The sequence below is a fragment of the Balearica regulorum genome, chromosome 19 (genome assembly GCF_011004875.1).
Source record: "Balearica regulorum gibbericeps isolate bBalReg1 chromosome 19, bBalReg1.pri, whole genome shotgun sequence".
NCBI classification, from domain to species: domain Eukaryota; kingdom Metazoa; phylum Chordata; class Aves; order Gruiformes; family Gruidae; genus Balearica; species Balearica regulorum.
Genome location: NC_046202.1, coordinates 3,722,946 through 3,744,557, shown reverse-complemented (window position 1 = coordinate 3,744,557; position 21,612 = coordinate 3,722,946). Strand labels below are relative to the sequence as shown.

General features: G+C 38.6%; 1 protein-coding gene and 1 long non-coding RNA gene across 10 annotated transcripts in view; one reads left to right on the top strand and one right to left on the bottom strand.

Moving 5' to 3' along the window:
• LOC142604540 (uncharacterized) overlaps nt 1-14,132 on the bottom strand; it is a 43,242-nt gene extending 29,110 nt beyond the window's left edge. The window contains exon 1 of the long non-coding RNA XR_012838404.1: nt 13,864-14,132. This is a non-coding gene — a long non-coding RNA (uncharacterized LOC142604540). The remainder of the gene's footprint in view (nt 1-13,863) is intronic.
• The window catches only part of VMP1 (vacuole membrane protein 1), a 71,292-nt gene extending 50,827 nt beyond the window's left edge, over nt 1-20,465 (top strand). For 6 of the 9 annotated variants that reach the window (XM_075771624.1, XM_075771622.1, XM_075771623.1 and 3 more), the window contains 4 exons: nt 1,665-1,781; nt 4,230-4,291; nt 15,772-15,874; nt 17,188-20,465. In XM_075771624.1, coding sequence (XP_075627739.1) covers nt 1,665-1,781; nt 4,230-4,291; nt 15,772-15,874; nt 17,188-17,331 — 426 coding nt within the window. In that variant the 3' untranslated portion in view covers nt 17,332-20,465. Of the gene's footprint in view, nt 1-1,664; nt 1,782-4,229; nt 4,292-14,633; nt 15,687-15,771; nt 15,875-17,187 lie in introns of those variants that run through there. The other 3 variants (XR_012838403.1, XR_012838402.1, XM_075771629.1) reach the window with 3 other exon arrangements.
• The last annotated feature ends 1,147 nt before the right edge of the window (nt 20,466-21,612 follow it).

Sequence of the window (21,612 nt, the reverse complement as noted above, 5' to 3'; positions counted from 1 at the left end):
ATTGTGATCTTGCTTTTGGATTTTAACCTGTAATTTAGTTGGGTGTATTTTTTATGATTAGAGAACTTGCTTATGAAGTGGTAATGACTGTCCTAGCTGCAGGTTGTTGTCTGTCAAGCAGTGGCTTCTAAATGCTACATAAAACCACAATCAAATTGAATTTAAAACTTTGCAAGTTTATCCAGTGAAGTCAACTGAATGTAATGTTGTTAAGTGGCAATAAGAAAGCCGTATTATTGTCTGGAGCTTATTTCCTATGTAGAGGCAGCTCTGGGGAAGGAACAAAGCAAGAATTAGCCCTGGAAGATCCTTGCTGTGACTTGTGAGAATTTGCCCTCCTGTCTTTGTGGGCTTTTTTGGCAACTCTCAGTACTGCGTGTGTGTGTTTATTCAAAAACAAACAAAGAGAAAATCTCGCGGGCCTGCTAATATACCCTGATGGGGACTTGTTGAGTAACTTTTGCCTGTGATATGTTTAATGCATTGATGATATCCACAGTTACCGCTGCCTAAAGCATGCTGCTCCCTCTATGGTGATACTAATGCAGTAATGTAAATGTGCCGTGAACTTACAAAAAACCCCTCAAACCAACCACAAAGAACATACTTGAGACCTAGAGCAGACTTGGCTCAGAAGAGCAAAAATTATCTGGCTGTGGTATAAGTAAATAATTTACTAGCCTCCTATGCCTGAGACAGCTGTCAGAGGTAAAGAATCATTTTCGTTGAAGTGGAGCATGTTTAGAGACCGTTTCGGGGCATGATTAGAGGACCGTTTCAGATTTCTTCCTATGCAGGTGGTGTTCTGGGTGCTCATAATTTGAATTGCTGGTCTATAACAGCTAAGTATAACCCTCAGAAGGTTTTCTCACAGATTTCAGATTTCCATCCAGTCAGTTGCAAAGTTACTATCCTTTTATGGTCCCCAGCAATCTACACTGTTTGTTTGTTTGTTTGTTTGTGTAACAAAACAACACAAATACTGCAGGATATTAGCCCAGTAATACACTGCTACTGGGAATTACACATACCCCACGCGTTTACTCAGACAGTCTGCCCTTGTACAGCACGCTAAGTGTGAAAGGTTGGAATCTGGATACTTTCTTGGTTTAATTTCAAAAATATTTTACAGATAGTATCACAATACCAAACGTCAAGCCAACAGTTTAACAATAAAAAAAAAAAAAAACAACCAACTTTTAATTTTAAATGAAATGCATATGCTTAATAAACTGGATACATATGACTGTAAATGCCAGTTTTTAATGTACTTTCTCAGATGGAAATCACTGGGGATCATTTTGAACACTAGCTTCCAAGAGTGATGTGCTTGTCAGTGAGAAAATTTGATAAATCACTCAAAATGGCTTTACTGTGGTTTCTGTGCATTTCACATGGAAAACTTTTTGTTAGCTTTTTTAAAATCCAAGGGTAAGGAGGGACTCTGAGAATGGAATTGTCTGGGACATTGTCTAGCCGAATCCCAGAGACTTAAGTTATGTGGTGTGACATTGACATTTTTGTAAGTATTAAGACACAAGAGTTTTGGATCAAGTTGAATAAGGGGAAAAATGTTCATTTTTCAAAGTTTCAAAGTCTGTCGTGTTCCTGTTCATCTAAGTGCGTGCTGCAATTCATGAACTTCTTTCCCTTGCACTTCGTAGATTCCAAACCCGCTGTTCGACCTGGCTGGGATAACATGCGGACACTTTCTGGTTCCCTTCTGGACCTTCTTTGGTGCAACCTTGATTGGGAAAGCAGTAATTAAAATGCACATCCAGGCAAGTACTACACCTCCCTTAGGGCACTGGGGTGAAGGCTTTTTCTTCTTTTTTTTTTTTTTTTTTTTTGACTGTTACACTGTGTTACTTCGTAATGAATTCTGGAGTCTCCCTTCCTGACCTGAAGTAATGGAAATTAATTTGGTGCAAAGGATTTACAATAAAGGATCTGCTAGGCTTCTTACGCTCGAAACTTAGGCAACTGAATAATTTATAGCTACAAACTAATGAGCTCGCTGCCTACACCACTCAGGAAATTGGTGGTTAGCCAAGTTATTTACCTACGGTTTTTACCAGACTGAAAGGACTTCGTACTCATAATGAACTTGCCTTTTTGGTAACAAATACTCATTTCAAAGAGCACTGCAACTAGCCTTTACCGGTTAAGCGGCACTTTTAAATGCTCCCTTTTATCTCAGTTGAGTGTGTAGAGAAAACCCCACTCCTTTCAGGCCCTGCAGCAAGCAGCCTGGGGGTACGGCTCTGGGCATATATTCCTTCAAGCATCGTTAGCAATTTTTGGTGTCCTCAGTCTGTATTATTTTGAAAGGGCCCAATTTCAGAGTGTGTCCAGTTTTTCTTGCTAACTCAGAGCTTTACCGGATCTTCTGAATTTGGCAGTCGGAATCTCCGGTTGCTTTCAAAAATTTTGAGTCTCGCTTTTAAAATGCATCATCATTTTGTCCAATGAAAGATGAAATATCGATTCCCAGGCGATTCTTTACTGGTGGTGGTGTGGTTAGTGCTGCATCGTTAACTGCATCGCTCTATTTGTAATGATTAGAACCAATGTTTTCAGCTGGGCCTTGGTTATTTTTAAGCATCTCTGTAGGCCTGGTGCAGTGCCTGTAGCTGTGTTGCTTGGAAATCTTTGCTGTCGCTACATTAAAATAGCAGAAGCTATTACTAGTGTAAAATTACTCGTCTAGTACCCTCCTCAAGCTGCTTAAAAATCTTTTGGCCTGAACAGAAGATTTCAATCTTCAACCCTTTTTTTCTTCCCATCTTTTTGTAAATGGTTATTTTACTTTGCCCAGTCCTTAAACAGAAAATAAATAGATTAAATAAAATAAAAATAAATAGATCTGAAAATTCTTTCATTTACTGTGATAGAACAACTTTTTTCTCCACACTTATTTTTGTATTACCTGCTTTTAAATCTGCGTAGCTAGATGGCAACATAGAAAAGTGAAATAGTATTTGTGTAATACTCCTTTTATTATTTTATTTGTCTTGTTTAGCTAGCAGAATGTTTGCTATATAATTTATAGTGCTCCATGCTCAGATCAAATGTAGTGCAAAAATATCTCCCAGTGTCTCATACAGTTGGTAAATCATCTTATTTTGTAATACGTTTAGCTATCAGAAACTCTCTTTTCTGCGATGCTTGATTTCAAGCATACTCTTGTGCAATAGCCTTGAATTTTGTAGTGATCTTGCTGCAATTTGGAATTTAGGAAATGTAAGAGTCATGGAAAAGGCTTTTAATGAAATCTCTCTCTAGACAGGAAGCGGGTGACTGGTACAGTGGCGTCCTGGAGCTGCTTTTAACTGGCCTCTTCCTCCGGACCACAGAGTCATTTTGTGTAGCTCTAGTCACATCCCCTCTTTCCAGACCAGTGGTTGCAGTTCTCCTTAGGTCATCTTTAAATTGATTTAAGGAGACTGTGGGAACTGTTTGTGTGTGTATACGCACCTACATGCACTCTTGCTCGCTCTTTGCAAACCAGCAAGCTGTCAAATATGACAAAATTGGAATTAGCAAAAGGCTATTTTAACAAAATTTTAAGTTGTGTTAGAAGAGAAGGGAGTGGTAAAATTCCGGACATTTGGATTTTCTGCAAAATAAGCTATGTGTTACAGAAGTTTCTTTTATTGGAATTACAGTGTTCCAAATAGTCTGTTGCATTAAAGACAGTGACAATCAAAGTTTTTTGAACAGCCAGGTACCTGATGGCTCTTACTTTGTTCTTCACTGAGTAGTTTTTGTTACGTTTCTGTCTGGAGCACATGAACTAGGGGACTAAAAGATACGTTATTTTTCACTTCTGTGATCTTTAAGTACATGTGTTTGTGTAAGGGGATGTGCATTTTTCTGCACAGTGATGACTGTTTTTCCATTAAAACATTGTTGACGGAGTAAAGTGACCTTGAGCTTCTGGGAATTTAAGTTTGGGGAGGATGCGAATGGTTATTAACACAGGCTACAAAACATCGCAAGAAATGAAATCTATGAGGAAATAGAATAATAAACAGCTTTTCTCTCCTCCTGCCTCTTTTGGAAAAGAGTATTGAAAATTAAAGATCCTGAAAGAAAAGAGAAGGGAAAACTATGTGTGAGTGCTGGAGAAGCTGTCTGGTTGGAAAGGAACATAAATTGTTGTACCCCATTGTCTCTGCTTCCCTTTTGATCAAATGTTTCTCTAACTGATGTTTTCCTTCCTACAGAAACTTTTCGTTATTATAACATTCAGCAAACATATAGTGGAACAGATGGTGTCCCTAATCGGGTGAGTAATTCTTTAACACAGTAATACCTTTACTCATTAAGTGGAAAAATACTGGAGGGGTCAAATCAGATGTGCTGAAAATTGTGCTTTGCTTCGAAGTGCAAGTTTTGGCCAACACATAATTTAGGTCTTATTTGCAACTTCATTCCTCACCTCAAAGGCTTCAAGAAACATAATAGCTCTGAAGGTCAGATGGCTGGAGTATGTAGTACTACGGGGTAACTTTCCCCCAGGAATATGACGCAGCTCTTCCCATTATAGATGGCTACACATTTAGCTGCAAATAGACCGGTTTTTATGGACTTTCTTCTGTGTTGTGATGCGATGACCAAAAAAAAGAACGAACTGTGGCGATCTATGGCACGTCCCGCGATGGGAATAAACATCTTCCATAATTTGAACTACCTTATACATTTAAAATATTAGATCTCTCATAAAATGTCAGAATGAGAAATTCAGTGTGTAGAGTTATGTCTCCATTCTGTTAAACTTGTTTTTTCATAGGAGAAATGACAGTTTTCATGGATAAACTGTTCCTACTTTGAGAAAATTTCTCTTTTTTTTTTAGACTGAGTTCTTTAGCAATTGATTACTATTTCTTTATTTAAGTGAAAATCTCAGTTTAAAACAAGAAAACTAAGCAAAAACCCAACTAACCAGAACTAGGGGAAGAAAAACAAAAGACAGTTAAAAACAACATACTTATATGTTGCCTCAGTGGGTTTGAATGAAGATTGGACACTGATGATGAAGTGTGAGATTTTTGCCTCATATCTACCTGTTCAGTCATGAAATTCAGTGTAATTTTAAAATCCATTGTTGATGTTAACGTTTCCTCCCTGGTAATCCAGCAAATAACATTGCAACAGTGCCTCTCTAACCATGCAGATGTGTCATAAACTGCTTGAATGCAAACAAAGTCTGCAACTGAATTTATTTAAAGGTAGGCAACTAGATCAAATCATACAGATTTCATGAAAGATTGATGCTTAATTGTTCAAAGGAACAATTGTGTTCTTGTGGGGGAGCTACTGTCTGTTTTCAGTACACTGATCAGATTAATGTCAGGGATGGACGTTTAAGGTTTTAAATGTGAGTCTCTAATATTTAAATAAAAGCCTTATTTTTATTTTTGTTTTTTAAACTAGATACCTAGTATGGATCCATAAAATAAATTCTAAGGTGTTTCTACTTTTCCAAGGTCTTTCACTTGTTATGTGAGGCAAATTGATCGACGCTTTGCTATCCAAACTGTAATAATCTATTTTCACATAAAATCCAAAAAGCCACACTCCTCAAGAACAGTTTCAGGGGAGGAATGTCTGGAAATAATTCCTTTTAAAATGTGTAAACTTAAAGAAGTAATGCTATAGAAAGAAAAAGGAGTGTCAGAAGAAACATTCTGGGCATTTCACTAATGAAACAAATCCTGACTTTATTACTTCCTGATCTTCTGATTGGGTGTCTGGTTTGTAACAAACTTCAAAATGAATTTGTTGCTTTGAACATTATTTAAAAAAAAAAAAAGGAGAAAAGTGGCTACTATTAACCATCATTAGTTACCTTTTCTTAGTACCAGTCACACTAGACAAGTTACTACTGACTTTTGATCTGCACTGCTACTAGGTAAGGTATACTTCCAAAGATTTACTCTCCTGGAAACCTTTGAGCCAAAACTAGTAGTTTTTTCCTACTTCATCTGTCTTGGAGATAATTTTGCATCGAATTACTTCGAATGCATTCACAAGACCTCTGCTGGATTCAGATTTTATTAGATGGTTGATGTCAGAGTTAAAAAATGTTCTCGGGAGACAGTAAGATTTTTGGAATGTCCCGGTATCCTTGACTTTTCTCAAGCTGTCTGGTAGCATTACCTCATCAATTTCTTTTAGAGTGGAGTATAAACCATGTTAAACAATAGCTTGCATTAAATCCCTTATTATTAAATTAAAATATAGTTCTATTTAATGGTCAGTAACTTTATTTTAATCAAATTCTGACACAATGACTTAAGACTTTTTTTTGTCTGGGATATTGCTTTTACACAATAGGAAATCTCTAAGCACAATACTTTAAAATAATGAACGTAGTAATATACAGGATAACTAAAATCGAGACAGAAGATTAAGTTATGAGATAAAGTCTGAGGATATTTGATTTTATAAGCCAGAGAGAATTTCTCGATAGCTACGTGAGTCTTAGTCAAAAAGCAAAAATGTTTCACCTGCAGACCTTGCCCGTAGCTCAATAGTTGTTTACTTCTGTTTCTGGCCGCTGCTGGCATTGCACACTAAGCCTGTCGTAACCAGGCTTCTTTAATATAATTGAGGGTAATTTGATTTTACAATTTTGTCTAGGTCTCCATTACAAAAGGATCATAAAATACTCCTTATGTTAATTAAATATGGAAAGAAAAGAGTATGTAGCAGGAAATTAAGAAGCCGCTTACAAAAAAAAAACCTGAAAAAATTGGTGGTAGCTAGTGTACCCAAAAAAAAAAAAAAAGGTAAGAAGGATGATGGGTGGGGACAGCAGCAAGGGGAATGGCAGCCGTGAAGGCAGAAGGAGCAAGGAGACTTGGATGGATTTAAGAAACTGAACCCAGCAGGAGTCTGGAAAGCTGAAGAGGTTTACACAGATACTGGTAGCTCACATGAGGCGGGTAATTACCAACCCGTTCTACCAGTTAGTGGTTTAGAGCTGTATTATTGCTGTCTAAAATGCTAGAAGAGGATAATGTTTTCTCTCAGGTTGTATTACATTCATCAGCTTTTGTGAGGGAAGCATGGTGTGTAAGAGTTTTGTCTTAACTCTGTTAAGTGGACAGAACACAACTTACTGATCATCCATGTAAAATAGTTGGATGCTGTGTTTCAGGCCAAACCTAGCCCATTTGAAATGTTTAATTATCATGTGTGTTGCGGGTTTTCTTTTGGCTCTTAAATCTTTCCGTTTAATTTTTTTTTTTTTACCTACAGCTGCAGGATTGTTTATGAAGTCACACTAAGCATATTGCTTTTAAGCACGATCAGATTTTTTGAAGTGGCAGTTTCAAATGTGGATTAAGAATTCCCAGAAAATTACTAAAAGAAATAGTTCTCAAAGCAGACGCCATCCACAAAACTGCCACCGAGCCATTGATTCTGGGTGAATATTCAGAAAGAAAGAAAAAAAAAAATCTCTTTTTTTTTTTTTTTAAATTTAGCGTGTTCTGTTCGTATTTTGTGAAAACGAGCTAATAATTTTTGAGCTTCAGTAGACACCTAAAAAAATTGATTAACAATGTTTTTACATAGCATCTGAACTTCAGTGGCAAATGGTAGGGCTGCATCCCTTGTGGACAAATCCCACCCTTCGGGCAGTGAGATCCCCTAACTGACTGAGTTAATGATAAACTCAGGCTGCAGGAGCTCGTAATTAGAGAGGCCGTGATAGTTACTCAAAGGGGAGCATGAAGTTTTGGAGTGCTCGTGTGGGAGCCAGGTATGCTGTCGTCTTAGCTAAATGAGGGAGCTACTGCCTGTGGCAAATGATGCCTTGCTGATTTTAAGAGGAGAGGCTAATCTATTCAATTAATGAACTGAGTCAATAAGCTAATTTGAAGTTTAAATAGAAGCTAGCGAAATGCATGTAAAAAAAATTGCATGCTTCTGCAGATTTTCAGAAGTTAATTTGTTGGTGCCGTGCTCTGTGGGTGAGGCGTGTTAACAGCGTGAAGTGTAATTCAGCAAAGTCGGACCTGAAAATCTACCCCAAAATATCAGTGCTTCCGAAGGGTTTCTTAACCTGCTGGGTTTTGTGGAATGAATTTTCATGCTTACCAGCTATGCAGGCCAGTTTGAATGATTGCATGTCTTAAAGAAAAACAGTTTTTGGTACCAGGTACTTGAACCATTGCCTTGACAAACCAGTTTGCTATTTATTGTGCCGTAATTCTTTGCTTCACAACTTAATCTCACTTGATTCTTGTAAGGAACGTGATGTTCCTTTCACGAAAAAAGTACAAATGAAATCACGGTGACTGATGTAACTGGAAACTTTGCTTAAAGATTGTATGGTTGGTTGTTTGTTTTTTTTTTTTTTCCAAAAATAATTTACAGTATAGGTTTAGGTTAGTTCTTTAGAGTATAAGTAAGACCAGAAGCTACGGTGATAAAGGGCTGTACCAGAAATCAGCGATCCTGGGATGGGACGAGCCCTTTTTTTTGATTCGCATTGCGCCATGTGGTTGCCTGGGGTTTTGGGGGCCCCCGGCAGGGTGTGACCCCATAGCGTGGCCTCTGCCAGCTTATCTCCGCTGCTTCAGACCCCTCTGCTCCGGGGTTAAACCACAACAGCAGATCAGCGTCAGGGGAGCCGGGCACAGCCTGCCAACCCCACCTTCTGACTTTGTGGCCCTTTGCTTTGCACGTCTGCCAGTATGTCCATGTCCTGTTGAACTGGCATCTTCATTAAAGGATTTTTTGAAAAATAGGTTCCAATCAATATTTAAAATAAAACCTGTGTGGCAGAATTCAACTGAAAATAACCCAAAGTGGCTGAGAACGTGGATAACTGAGCAGTGACTTCAAAAATCTCCCGAGAGGAATGCTTCTGGAAGGTTATACCAATACACCTGACATTTCTTGGTGCAATAAATCAATGGCTGTCCTCCCACAAGTATATCAGAAACCTGTGGGACTGTGCCCTCATAATACACCCTGTACACAATAGATCAGCTCTGCACAAAAAAGGCTTTAGCGTCTTGAAAGGGACACAGATGTGGGTGAAATTTGAGTAGCTTTGGTGTTGAAAACCTTCCAGTGGATCACAACAGAATTATAAAAGTTTATTTGCAAAGGCTTGCAGGATTTACTCCGAACAAGCAGCCTTTTTTAATGAGTTGTGTACAGAAAATAGTGCTATATCTTTAAAATACGAATAGAAGTTTCCTTACAAAGAGCAATACTGAGCGGAGTTAAGAACCAGCAGTACAGAGATGTTGCAATTCCTATTTTTGAAAGCATTGATTTTAGCGTAACAGAATGTCCCCAAGAAAAAAAATGTCTTGCAGACAGCTTGGTTAACTTGGTATTGGAGTGTAGCTCCAGGTAATAAATGACGTCAAACATGTAATAATTTTAGCTCAGTAATCTTCAAATAAGATATTTTCTTTCTTCATCTCGTAAAGCAAGTGAATCTGCCAAGTAGCCTTTTAACCCCCAAAATGTTTCTGTTGATCCTGACCATAAACCAGATTTATTTTCTGCAGTTTTAGAACCCTGAACGCAGATAACATCTAAGTTTCACCAAACGCGCCGAGGCCGAAGGCAGCTGTGGTTACTCCCTGGGTGATTTGAGAGCCCAGGTTTTGCTGCAACTGCTCTCTCGGAGCCAGGGTCCAGGTTTGCTGCAGCATCATCTGGGGCTGAGTCAGGGGGAGCCTGAGCGGGGCTCTGAGTCACTGCAGGGTCCTGGTGTTGGCCGAGCCTCAGGGAAATGGATGGTTTAAATACTGTGAGAATCTTTATCAGCACAGGAAATGACAGCTCATTAAAATACTAACCGTTAAGGCTGTTTAGATCACTGTCTGGAAAAAAATTAACCATTGAAGGTTCAGATAACTTGCAGGAAGAAAGGTGCTCTGTTTAGATGGTGAACACGGTACGCAAATTAATCAGCTTTGCTAATTGTCCAGTGGCATACAAATATTTCCACTGGAATCTATTTTTCAGTAGTTTATAAAATGTCTAACTTTCAAAGAAGTTGATACCATGCTGGAGCAAAACTTCCAGTTCCTTTTGAGGGAGGGATGGCTAAAATAACCAAACATGGTGCCCCTTACTAAAAGCCTTATTGCTTTTGAGCTGCAGGATGGAATTTTCTTGTGTTCCTACAGGGCGATGTAGAAATGTGAATTTCGTGCAGAGAAACTGCGTGTGGGAGGTTGGGTGTGATGATTTATGGTGTTTTGTATAATTGTTCAGAAGGTGAAAGCCTTTGCTTTGGTCTTCTGGCCTAGCTGTCAATAGCTCGTCTGATTTACATAAATAAATTTTTAAAAAGAGTTGGAGGTACTGGGAGGGAAGGCTCCATCCCAGCACACTCCCTCCTTCCTTGTCGCATTCTTCAGTGCCACTTAACTCCTTTTTTTGCAGAAGGAGATAATCTCTGGCCTCGGGCCATGCTTGCTCCAGGACGCAGGGTGAGATCCTGAACGTGTGCAGGGTTTGTGCTGGCAAAACGCACAGTGATGTTTTCCTTTTAGTTTGGTTTTCTGTTTCAAAATGTCTTTGGCTGTTGTCTTCATTTTGAATTGTAGTGCTGGCATTTCCTAAAAGGATGTTTTTCTGTAGCCGGACTAGCCCAAATGGCTGGATCTGAGCAAAATGTATACGACGCCGTTTGTCCCCAGGCTCTGCGAGGGTCCGGAGGAGGACAAAGCGTGCCTGCCAGAGTCTGGCAAAACCAGTCCCCCTGTTAACAGTTAAACGGTTTTTCCAAATTAACAGCTGTGGATATTAGAGAGATCACCCATAAAATGGGGTTGTGACTCAATATTGCATCACCTTTCCAAGCAGGGCTTCGGTGTGGTTCAGCCTGGGAGCCTGGCGGCTTGTCTGCACCAGCTATTCAATTATTATGGTTCTCATTTCCCTTCAGATTATTCTTTCCATGATAAAATGGACTTCCATGTTTTTAAACCTGCAGCGCTTAATGTTTCTTGATCATCAGAACTGAGGTACTCATTCCAGTTGTTCGCCTGAGCTGCTGAATAGGGTAGGAAATTCAGAACTTAATGCCATTGAAGTTCTTATTTACTTTTTTAATTTCCATCAGAATAAATGGGGTTTAAGAACTGCTTAATCAGCTGCTTAATCATCACTTGCTGTCAGAGGCCTCTTACAAATGAGAAAGTTTCATTAGCAGTAAAACCTCACTGTATTAACGTCCCTAAAATGTGAGTCTACAATGGCAGCTCCGTGTTTCTTGGAAGTACTTGCTCATTTGAACCTTTCTCTCGGGAGAAGTAGGTGAATGCCCACACGTGCAGAGGTTTTTATAAGACAGGAACTTTATATCCTAAGTTGTGTACTGATAGATTTTTTTTTTTTTGTGAAATGTTATCAAAATGATTCAAAGATGCAGCATTTGCTAGAGAACCGTACTTCAGCATTTAGCACTGCTTGTAGTTATTTGAGTGCTCACAAACTCTAAAAGGATAGGTTATGGAATTTCAATAACTTGAGTAACCAGCACTCTTAAAGATCTTGTAAGATGAAAAATATGCCTTTCAAAAGTGCAAACATCATGATGAAATGGTTTTAAAGAAGTGTTTTTAATATTAGTAAAAATGCAATTGACTGAAGTACTGAATAACTTTCTACTTCTTGTTAAGCTGGCATATGGAAATTTTTTTTTTTTTTTCCCCCCCCTTCCTTTTGGTTTGGTGCTTCAGCCACGGGCACTTGAGAGAACTCCTGCCTGTAGTTCCAAAGCTTCTGTTAAAAAGATAAGTTCCCCAGGAATCTTCCCTACCACTTCATGACTAGTGACATGCATTCACATATTGACAGCCATTCTTTGAAAAGCAAATTAATACCCTGTACAGTGTATTTTAATAAACACAGTTTTGCTGTAACTGGAATGGAAGCTTTAGGGCTCACTGTCAGAATCTGTTCATCGTTGGTGTAATTCTTAAACTAATCCTAGAACAACTTTGCTGAATCTGTGTAGCGTGGTGCCTCAAATACTCTGTCTGAAGTTTTGTTTTATTTGTTGGAAAAAAAGCTGTATCATTTTTCATTTGGATAGAAATTGTGGCTCTTAATTAAAAAGAAATAATCAAAGATGCATCTGTTTAATTACAAATACCAGGTAATACTTCTGAAAACAGGCTTCAACAGTGTTGTGTTCAGCGAAGCAAAATTTTTGGTGGGTGTTTATGTTGTAGTATTAGAATGCAAGTAATGTTTTTTACTGAAATGTTATGATAGTAATGAATTTAGGCTGCACCAAAGGCTAGTGCAATTATTTGGAGGTCTGTTTTCGGTTTCAATTTTTTGTGAAACATTCAATTTTAGCAGAGAATCAGAATGAATTAAAACAAAAATTGACTGTTTCTAAAATTTCTTCTGAATCAAAATTTCTTCAGAGGTTTTTTTTCCTGAGGAAAAAAAAAATCCAAAGCACGTTTCCCTGAATGTTATGGTAAAACTGTGGTAAATCTTTGTTTTTCAAGTCAATCTTGTTGAAAGGACAGGATACACAAGAACAGCACCTCTCTTCCTAGCAGTGTGTCCTTGTTGCTGATTAACGGCAAAATTAATTAATAGCAATGATAGCAACTAGTGAAATATATCTCATTGCTTATTTTGGCAGACAGCTTCTAGTGAATGACTTTTTTTTTTAAAATTATTTAATTGAAGTCCTTAAGCACTGAGTAAGACCTACCTTGGAAGCCTTTAAGAAGGGCCAGCAGGTTGTGTGTTTGAGGGGGGCTGTGTGGTTTGTTTTGGCAGATAGAGACTGTGGATGAACTAAGTTCTGTCGTGGAGTAAGGTCCTTTCATTTTCTTGTCCTTTCATAGACAATAGGTTTGATTCTCAAAGGAAAAGGCAAGGAATTGGTTTTAGATTATTCTACAAACAGGGTTATCTTCCAGCATCTTCCCTTCTTAAGTCGGATGTGTAAATACGCCTGCGGTTTGCATCTAGAGTCCTGAAACTGCAGCAGCTTGTTGAAGGTGTGTCTTCAAGTCATGGCAAAGTGGCGCAGAGTTATGATGCAAATCGGCTCCTTCTGCCCATGTACCTGTGCCGGGTGGGAATGTAATCCTTGAAAATTTATATTGAAGTCTTCCCCCTTCTCCTTTGATAAGAACAGGGTTAGTGAGCTGAACTTCACAACATTTGGGACGGAGAGGGGGGTTGCCACTCACTTGTTTGTAATTAAATAAACTGCCAACTGATTTTTAAGACTTCTAGATCTGAGAGGATGTTTACACTTTGTATATTAGGTTACATGTATGTTAGCTTGTTGATTAAATGATTGAAGTTTGTCGAAAGAGTGCGAGTAACTGATACTGTCCTTCTGAAATGGGATTTCAAGAATTTTATTCCTAGTACTGTGGCTTCATGATTTTCTAGATGTTACTCTGCTTCATTTTACTCCTTATTTAAATTTATGCACCTTTTTTCAGTGTTAAAGGCTCTGTGAACGTGCAAAACATTGCAGAGTTCTAGAAACCAAGGTCCTCGCACTCAGGATCTTACAGTTCAAAACAGCTTTAATAAAATGAATCTCGTGCACTTAATTATTAGTCATGCTCACAAAAGGAAAAAAAACCCAAACAAACCGAATACTTACAGTGAAAACAAATTTGAAATACAGTGTTGATGCACCAGGATCTCTTCAAGCCATCTGAACTTGGCTTTCACTTCTGGTGTTTAATGCTAATTGGGCACTGACTTAGTTCAGTTCTCAGAAAAAAATGGAGGCATTTGAACAACCATTCTGTTAATCATTCATCTCTCATCATTTAAATATTCCTCATTTCATAATCATGCAGAAGTTTAAAAGTAAACTATTACCTTTCAGTAGCTTTTCCGGGCTTCCAAGTGCCATTTGAAAAAGAAAAGAAACCTCAAAACGTAACTCCCTTCAAAAGGTGTGACTCGTACTGATCAGCGAGTCATTAGGAGAATTTTTACCACGAATAAAGTCCATTTTGTAAGGGAGGGTTCTGAAAAACAAAATCATTTGTGAAAGTCGACATACTTTTGTGTAAAATGTGTAAGAGACGTGCTTTAGTCTCTGCTTTTTTTTTTTTCTTCTGAAATTTTACTAGTCCAGGCACAGAATTTACTCACCCATTTGTATCATCGTGATGGTGAATCATGAGGGAAGCAATCTTTTTCTTGTAAATATGGTAAAAAAAAAATTTGCCGCTGGCTATTGAAGGAAATAGATTTAGTGGACGAGAGACAGCTACTTTGTTTCTTCAGTCTGTGCATTTTCATAAATTCTTAAGATTAGAAAGTTGTTGGGGTTTAAGTGGGTTTTATCCTGGAAAAGGACAAATCAGTGTCAAATCAGGAAGAAAATAATTTTAGAGATCTAGCCCTCCTGTAGCAATTGCAGTCATTCGGAGAGGAGATGATCAGTTTGTGAAACTGTATGTGTGTCTTGGTGTCTGAAGCGTGTTTTACTAAATCCTCCCTGAAGGAGTAAAGAATGAAAAATGTAGCAGACATTTAGGTGACTTTTTTAATGTAGAAGACCATAGTAATTTCTTTAAAATTAAAAAAAAAAAGGAATTTAAACTCCCCATTCTCTTTGACATTAAAATGGTGTTTGTTAGTAATGGAACTCTCCCACGGCTGGAGTCGGGGGTGTTGGTGTACGCGTGTGGATCAAACCTTGGGAGCCTTCTGTGGTTATCACCACACCAGCTCAGCGAGTGTTGTTGCTAGTGGTCATTTCTTCTGTAGAGGATTTAAATTTTTTTTTTAATATTTTTTTTTAAATGTTGTGACAATTCTTAAAGGTCCTCGGACCTCCTGTTAAATAGCACAGTGGATAAAGAAAAATTACCGAGTTGTTTTTGATTAAAGCCTAGCCAGGCTGTGGTATTCGCAGAATGGAAGTTGGAGGCTGCTGTGAGTCTGTCCAGCACTAACACCTTTACGCCGCAGAGATGGGAGAGGGTTCTTAGTTCCACAAACGTATCCGTGCTCTTTATAACGTTAATGTAAGAACAAGGTGTTTAGTAATGTCTTGTAGCTTTTGTGCAAGTCATCTGCCATAAACCATGGCATGATTCAGAACAGGGTTCATAGTTCCTTCTTTGTTCCTTTGTTAATCACTGACTTGTGGGAGGCGCCTGCAGAATTTGCTAATGCATTCTTTTTGGGTAAGGATGACGCACAGATTGTCCTAATAAGGACTTAGTTTGAGAAAGGGGCCGTCTTCTTTGAGAAGATAGGGGCAAGTCATAGGGCGAGCAGTTTCTTTTTTAACTGAGGGATGACACAAGCACAAGTCATTTCCTTATTAATCGGTTCAAACCAGTTCTTACAGGAACTGCTGGTGATAAATGTGGGACTTCTCAGAAGTCATTCATTTTATTCTCAGCACTGCACCAGTGCACAGCCTCGGCTGGCTTCTCCCTGGCGTTAAGGAAATGCTCTAGCTCGCCGCTTCTTTCTGTTACCGGCAGTGTATTATTACTGGTTTGCTTTGAGATATTTTTATTTTTAAGCACTTCTTGAGGATCTGGGGAAATATGTCCCTTTCAGAAGTATCAGATAAAAAGATGAAGTACACTTTATTTCGTGGTTATTTGCTTTCTCGAGCAGCAATGCCCTTCTGAGCTGTAGCTCAGTCTGAACTTTGTTCTGTTTGGGTCAAAGTGGTAAGTTTAAAAAAAAAATGTTTTTTGTTTTTGTTTTTTTTTCTCCCCTATTTTGTCTTGTTCTCTGGGATGAACTTTGCATCAGTGCTATTCCAAGTATAGGTCCTTCTCTTCAGAAGCCATTTCAAGAATATTTGGAAGCTCAGAGGATAAAACTTCACCACAGATCTGACAGTGGCGTGCCACAGGTAAGAACCTCTCTGCCTCCCTCCCCAGTTAATTTTTCCCTTCTCCAGCTGTCTTTTGACTTGTCAGGTTTACCGATGTAACTCTTGATTCTGTTCTTCAAAGATTTGCAGTCGCCCAGGGAATAGATAAAAATCTCATTTTAAAAGCAACCTGGGAATTAAAAATAATACTGTAATTGTATTCAACTGGACTTAAACCTCTTGGAGAATAAAGAAAACAATAAAGGCCAATGGCACAGCTTGCCTCTGTTAGCTGCCTATTTTGAAGAGAAATTTAAGCAGAAAAAAGTTGCATTTACATGTGAAAATGGTAACAAACTGTGTGCAGCATCAATACTTTGGAAGCCAGCAGGATCCATGGCTTAACAGCCAGTAAGAGAAACAAAATCCCCAAGCCTTTAGTGTTCGACAGGAAAAGAAAAAGATGGTGTGTAGAGTCCATACAAAGGGGCAGAAGTGTCCTTTCATACAACGTATTTTAAAAAACATATCCTGAATTTTTTCAGTGGAGACAGAGCAACTTTTGACATGAAATTCCTTAGGATACTAAGGCATTTTTAGATAAAATCCATTAATCTAACTCACACTTCACATCACACTTCACATTTAATACTTGAGGGTCTTCTAAATGTTTCTTTACCCATTTCTTACCAAAAAAAGAGACTAAATTAGGGAGGGTCAGGCCGGAATAACTAAATATGCCGATTCCTTTTATGCACACTGAAGTAATTTTTGTGCAGTGCATTGCTGCCCTCCTTTGACAAAAAAAAATACAAGTTAAGAGTAGCCATGGAACACGCTCGAAGTGGGACTGCCGAGGTCATCGCATTTACTTCTAGTGACACGAGAAGAATCGGATACTAATTGGAAGATAACACAGTATGTGCAGTTTAGGTAAAAAAAACCATTGTTAACCAATGACCTTATTGTTTTCTTTGCAATGAACATGACAGGGAGTGACAGTCAGGGGTTGCTAATTCTGAACCCCATGAATTGTTAGACAGGACGAAACAATACTAGGAATAATAAATCACTTCACTAGCGCACTGGTAACGATCAAGGATTCATCGTCTGCCCTGCGGTGTATTTGGCAAGCCTTCCTGCATTGTCTTTCAAGGGACTAAAGTCAGCTTTACAGAGAGACCTGCAGGAATCCTGTCAGCTCGCACTTGGTTCCTGTTTTTAATTTGATAAATTACATAATAAAAAAAAATGGTTAGGCTTTTCCCTTTTACCCAGTAAATGGAGAATTCTCCATTGTGCTGTCCACTAATCTTCATTTCCCTCCTTCTGTTTTGTCTTTGTCTCTTCAGGGGGAAAACTGGCTATCATGGATGTTTGAAAAATTGGTGATTGTCATGGTTTGTTACTTTATCTTATCTATAATCAACTCCATGGCCCAGAGCTATGCCAAACGACTGCAGCAGAAGATGTACTCTGAAGAAAAAACCAAATGAGCTTGGAAAAAACCCCTTGGAATGGGTTTTAGCAGACATGAAAAATGACACATCTTCCCATATGTTTAAAAATCAGCATTATTCAAAATGGGGGAAAACTTTTTAACATCAATTTTCAACTCTAACAAGTTTTTATTTAATTTTGAAAGTAATTTGGATATTAGAGCAGACGTTTCATTGACAAACTTATGAATGTTAAGGTAAGGTATGCTTTACAAGTCTGAGTTGTATTATACAGGCTGGACAATGTGATGTTAAATTGTGTTTAACACAGATGTTGTCCACCCAAATTACTTCCAAAACTGATGATTTAATACTCTCCATTTCCTGATTGAACTTCAGACTGACCTGAAGGTAACTTTTTGATTTGAAGGGTGGCTGGTTTGCTTTTTCCATAACTTTCAAGACCATCAAAGTGTATATAAATGAATACAGATTGGATACAAACTGTTGCATGTCCCTCATGGTAAGGCTATTCCATCTGACTCCTCCAAGTGTCCCATTGCATTGCACGTGCTCTCTGTTGGAAAAGCCACCCTCCTAAACTTCATGATGTTAGCAGAGATGATTGATGTCAAAATGCGGAAGTTGACATTTTTTATTCTGTATATTTAGAATGAAGTTAAGATAAAACTTTATAAAGTCATCTTTGATCATTCCAGAATTTCTTGTGTTGGTCTTTTTAAGCTGGTTCTTTTCCTCTCCACTTTTGTATGCTCAGTTTCTTTAGTTTCTTTATTAAGCCTTAATCCTATGAATTGCATGCTTTACTCATCCTTCCTGCACAAATGGTGCTGAAGCCCTTTGTTCTTTTTTTCCTTAAGAACTCCTTACTTAGAAGGAAGTAGAAAGCATATCATTTGCTTGAAGGATGGCTCACTGGTTAAAATAGGCAAGTTAAATAGCTAGTGGTACTCGTTATCATAAATTCGTCTCAGATGATTGCCCCTGATCCCAGTACTGTGGGCAATGAAGGAGAAGAGAGGGGAAGAGTAAAGATGTGATGTCAAACCCAGCAATGATGCAGAGAACCTTAACCTTAGGCTTTAAAAGTCAGATTTTTTTAAAAACATTGTTATGAATTGATGTGTGCCAGTTCTAATGTACGTGGACATAACCAATATTGAAACGGACCTTTTCCCTCCTTAGTAAGTAGGTATCCATTCCACTGCTACTGTATATGTATTACAACTCTTAATAATTTTTGAACTGTTGTTTTTTATTTTTATCCTAGGGGTAAGTAACAAGAATTCATTTGACTTTGAATTAGCATTATCAAAAGGCGGCATATGAGCACAAAGCAGGTCAGATTTTGCTCTTGCTTAGGTTAGATTATCCCTGCACTAGGTTAGGGCAGGTCTCGAGCAAGGTGTGAGAACATGTATTTCGTTCAATCCTGCCTGAATGTCCTCTTGTGTTGCCAACCGTCGTGACATCTCCATGGCCGTACCATCCTGTCGGATAGCTTATCAGACTGATGTTGACTGTTGGATCTCATGGCAACAACAGTCGGTAGGCTGTCTGACATTTTGGTATCTTTCATCTGACCGTTTGCTCATCCATCTCCAACTGTTTTCATTGAACATCAACAGCATATAAATGTTTTTAAGTTTAGATGACAGTGCGTTCAGAAGTCACGCACCAGCAGTCTACATAAGAAATGTCTTTGAAAATTTCATCTCAGTTGTGTTGTGAGGTTTGTAATGTTTCTCGTGTGCTTGGTATATAACTTTAAACAATGTTACTGAATGAACGGGGAGGATTTTAATAGGGACTTCTCTCAGTAGAGCTGCTGACTGGATTAAATGGAAATATCTAAAAGTCTGAGTGCTGGGAGGTAGTACAAGACAGTGAAAAGCACAAAGGCCGTTTGTTTGCCCCTGTGGATTTTTAAAGGACAAACAGTATTTCTTAGATCCTGGCCCTAGCAGCTTTTTCACTTTTTGGCCTAAATACAGTCTTTGAAAATAATGTAGTAAAGAACTTGTTCGAATACAATACGCATTCAAAAAATCATAGCTCTACTTGATACTTCACTTTTTTCAGTCAACTAAGAGTTTAATTTTGCATGTTGTAAGAGATCGTGTCAGCAGTTCACAGCTGTTTGTTCCTTTATCTTCAGGATACTTGGATTCCTGAAACAGCTGTTCGCTACTTTCCCCAGTTCTAGTGGCAGCTTTTTTTACCTCAAATCTGCCATTCCCCTTAGGGACACTGGTATTTACTTCACACAGTTCTGGTAGTGTCTTAAGGCCTTTTGTGAGAGTAAATGACATTTATGCCATGCTGAGGTCACTGCGTGCTGTCAGATTGAAATGAGGAGACTGTGTAACAATAATTAAAAAGAAAAAAACCCTCTTCCTAGAGCTTCAGCCAATAAACTATACCATTCTCCTTAAAATTATGCCTCCTTGCCTACTGAAAAATCACTAGACAAATTTAGAAAGCTTTCTCCCACTTTTTTTCAATATATGTTTACATACATATAGTGCAAAATATATATATATCTGTTGTTCTTCAACTCCTGTTTGTATGTGTCCAATTACTTTGACGCTTTCTAATACTATTTAAAGAAGGGACTGGTGGTTCTACTTGCTTCTGCCTGATCCATCACTGGGAGATAATAAGACTTGGTAAAAGGTAAAATATAATGGAAATGAAAGTTATGCAAACCTAATGAGATTTGCAAATGGCTAGTTTTGTGTTTGCTTAAATAAACAAACAGCTAACTGCTTCCCGGTGTTTATTTCAGCTGGATTGTTTCCATTTCTGTATATTGAGCTTGGTTGTTACACTGTGAAATTTGTTATCCCAAATGTTCTACAGTGAGTGTGAATCTAGAAGATAAGATACATCTGCAATTGCATTTTGTGGCTTCAAAGAAGGACCCAGAGCCGTTAGCATGTAATCTGAAGACATGTATTTTGCTCCCTTAATCCAAAGTTTCCTTTTGTTGACCATATTTTCAGTTACACATTGGAAGCAGTCAATCATCTAGTTTAAAGTGTGTTAGAGAAAAATCCACAGTGAGCTCTGTCGCAAGAGAAATTATCTTAGTACGCATCACTGTATTTTTAGCTGATTCTTCTTCCAGTTTAGACACTGAATAAAGTATCTTGCTTTTTTTCTTAGAATTACTGAAAATCTCATGGAAGTAACAGCCCTCATAACAACTGATGTTTGGTTAAACATCAAAGACGACTTTGAGGTGATAGATTGTTTTAGCCTTGTCATCTGTGGAACATGGCTAAATCCCTGCTTTCACAAGTGCACTGTAACTAGGAAGCGAAGCAGAAAGTTGGCCACATTTGCTAGCCTAACAATCCAGAGAAGCACAGCGGAGCTGAGGTCAGGTAGGACTCTGGCTGATCCTGCTCCTAATTCTCTGCTTGCTTACTGCCCGAGCTGTGAATTGTGCCTCACCAGTGCTGTACTTTGAAGGCTGTGTGAGATGTAAGCACACCGGCAGCCACGATGTACCCCGTCAGGGCAAGAATTGTGTTGATGTAAGCAAAGCTAAAAAGGTCACACTGGTCTGTGCCAGGTCCAGCCAAGAGACCATGTCAGATCGAATCGCCCCATTCCACACCTCCCTCAGCTCCATCAGAACCATCAGGGCACCTCCTGCTCCCTGTCTCTGCTTGTAGTTTCTTCCCTCCATCCCAGCATCACACTGTTTCTTGTTAAAGCAGCTCCCTCTGAAATCACCCAGCTGCCTGTTCGTGCTAAAAGATATTGTCATTAATACTTGAAGATGGCTTAGTGCTGTTGCAGAATGTCCTTCCCTGCTGTGCTTTTGGGTTTCATTATTTAATTTGTTAGAATCAGCCTCCCTCTCACTGCAGGCAGTGCTAATTGCAAGCACAAATACTGTGGATGTTTCCATGATTGTCAAGCACAAATATAAATATCAGTGAACAAAATTGATTGCAGGTGTAAAAGTGGCAATTGGGTGTGTTCCTTGGAGGTAATTCAGTTTTCTTTGAAGCACATTGTTAAAAATACTTTGTAATCAGCAGTTAAAAGGTTGAATGTAATTATATATAAGGTAATTGAAATTGCTTTTCTGAGATTTAAAACTCTAGGGTTCTTTTCTGTAAAATTGTTTTTTTTTTTTTTTTTGTTGGATGGGAAGAAGAAAAAACAGCAACTACTTTGCTCAGCCTTTTCCAGATTGCAGCACCAAGTGGAGTGTGGAAGGGGGAGAGCAATAGCCAGGGAGGGCTTCCTGCTGAGCAGCCACCCCTGGCTGGGAGCAGGCTGGTCCAGGTGAGGGTTTAA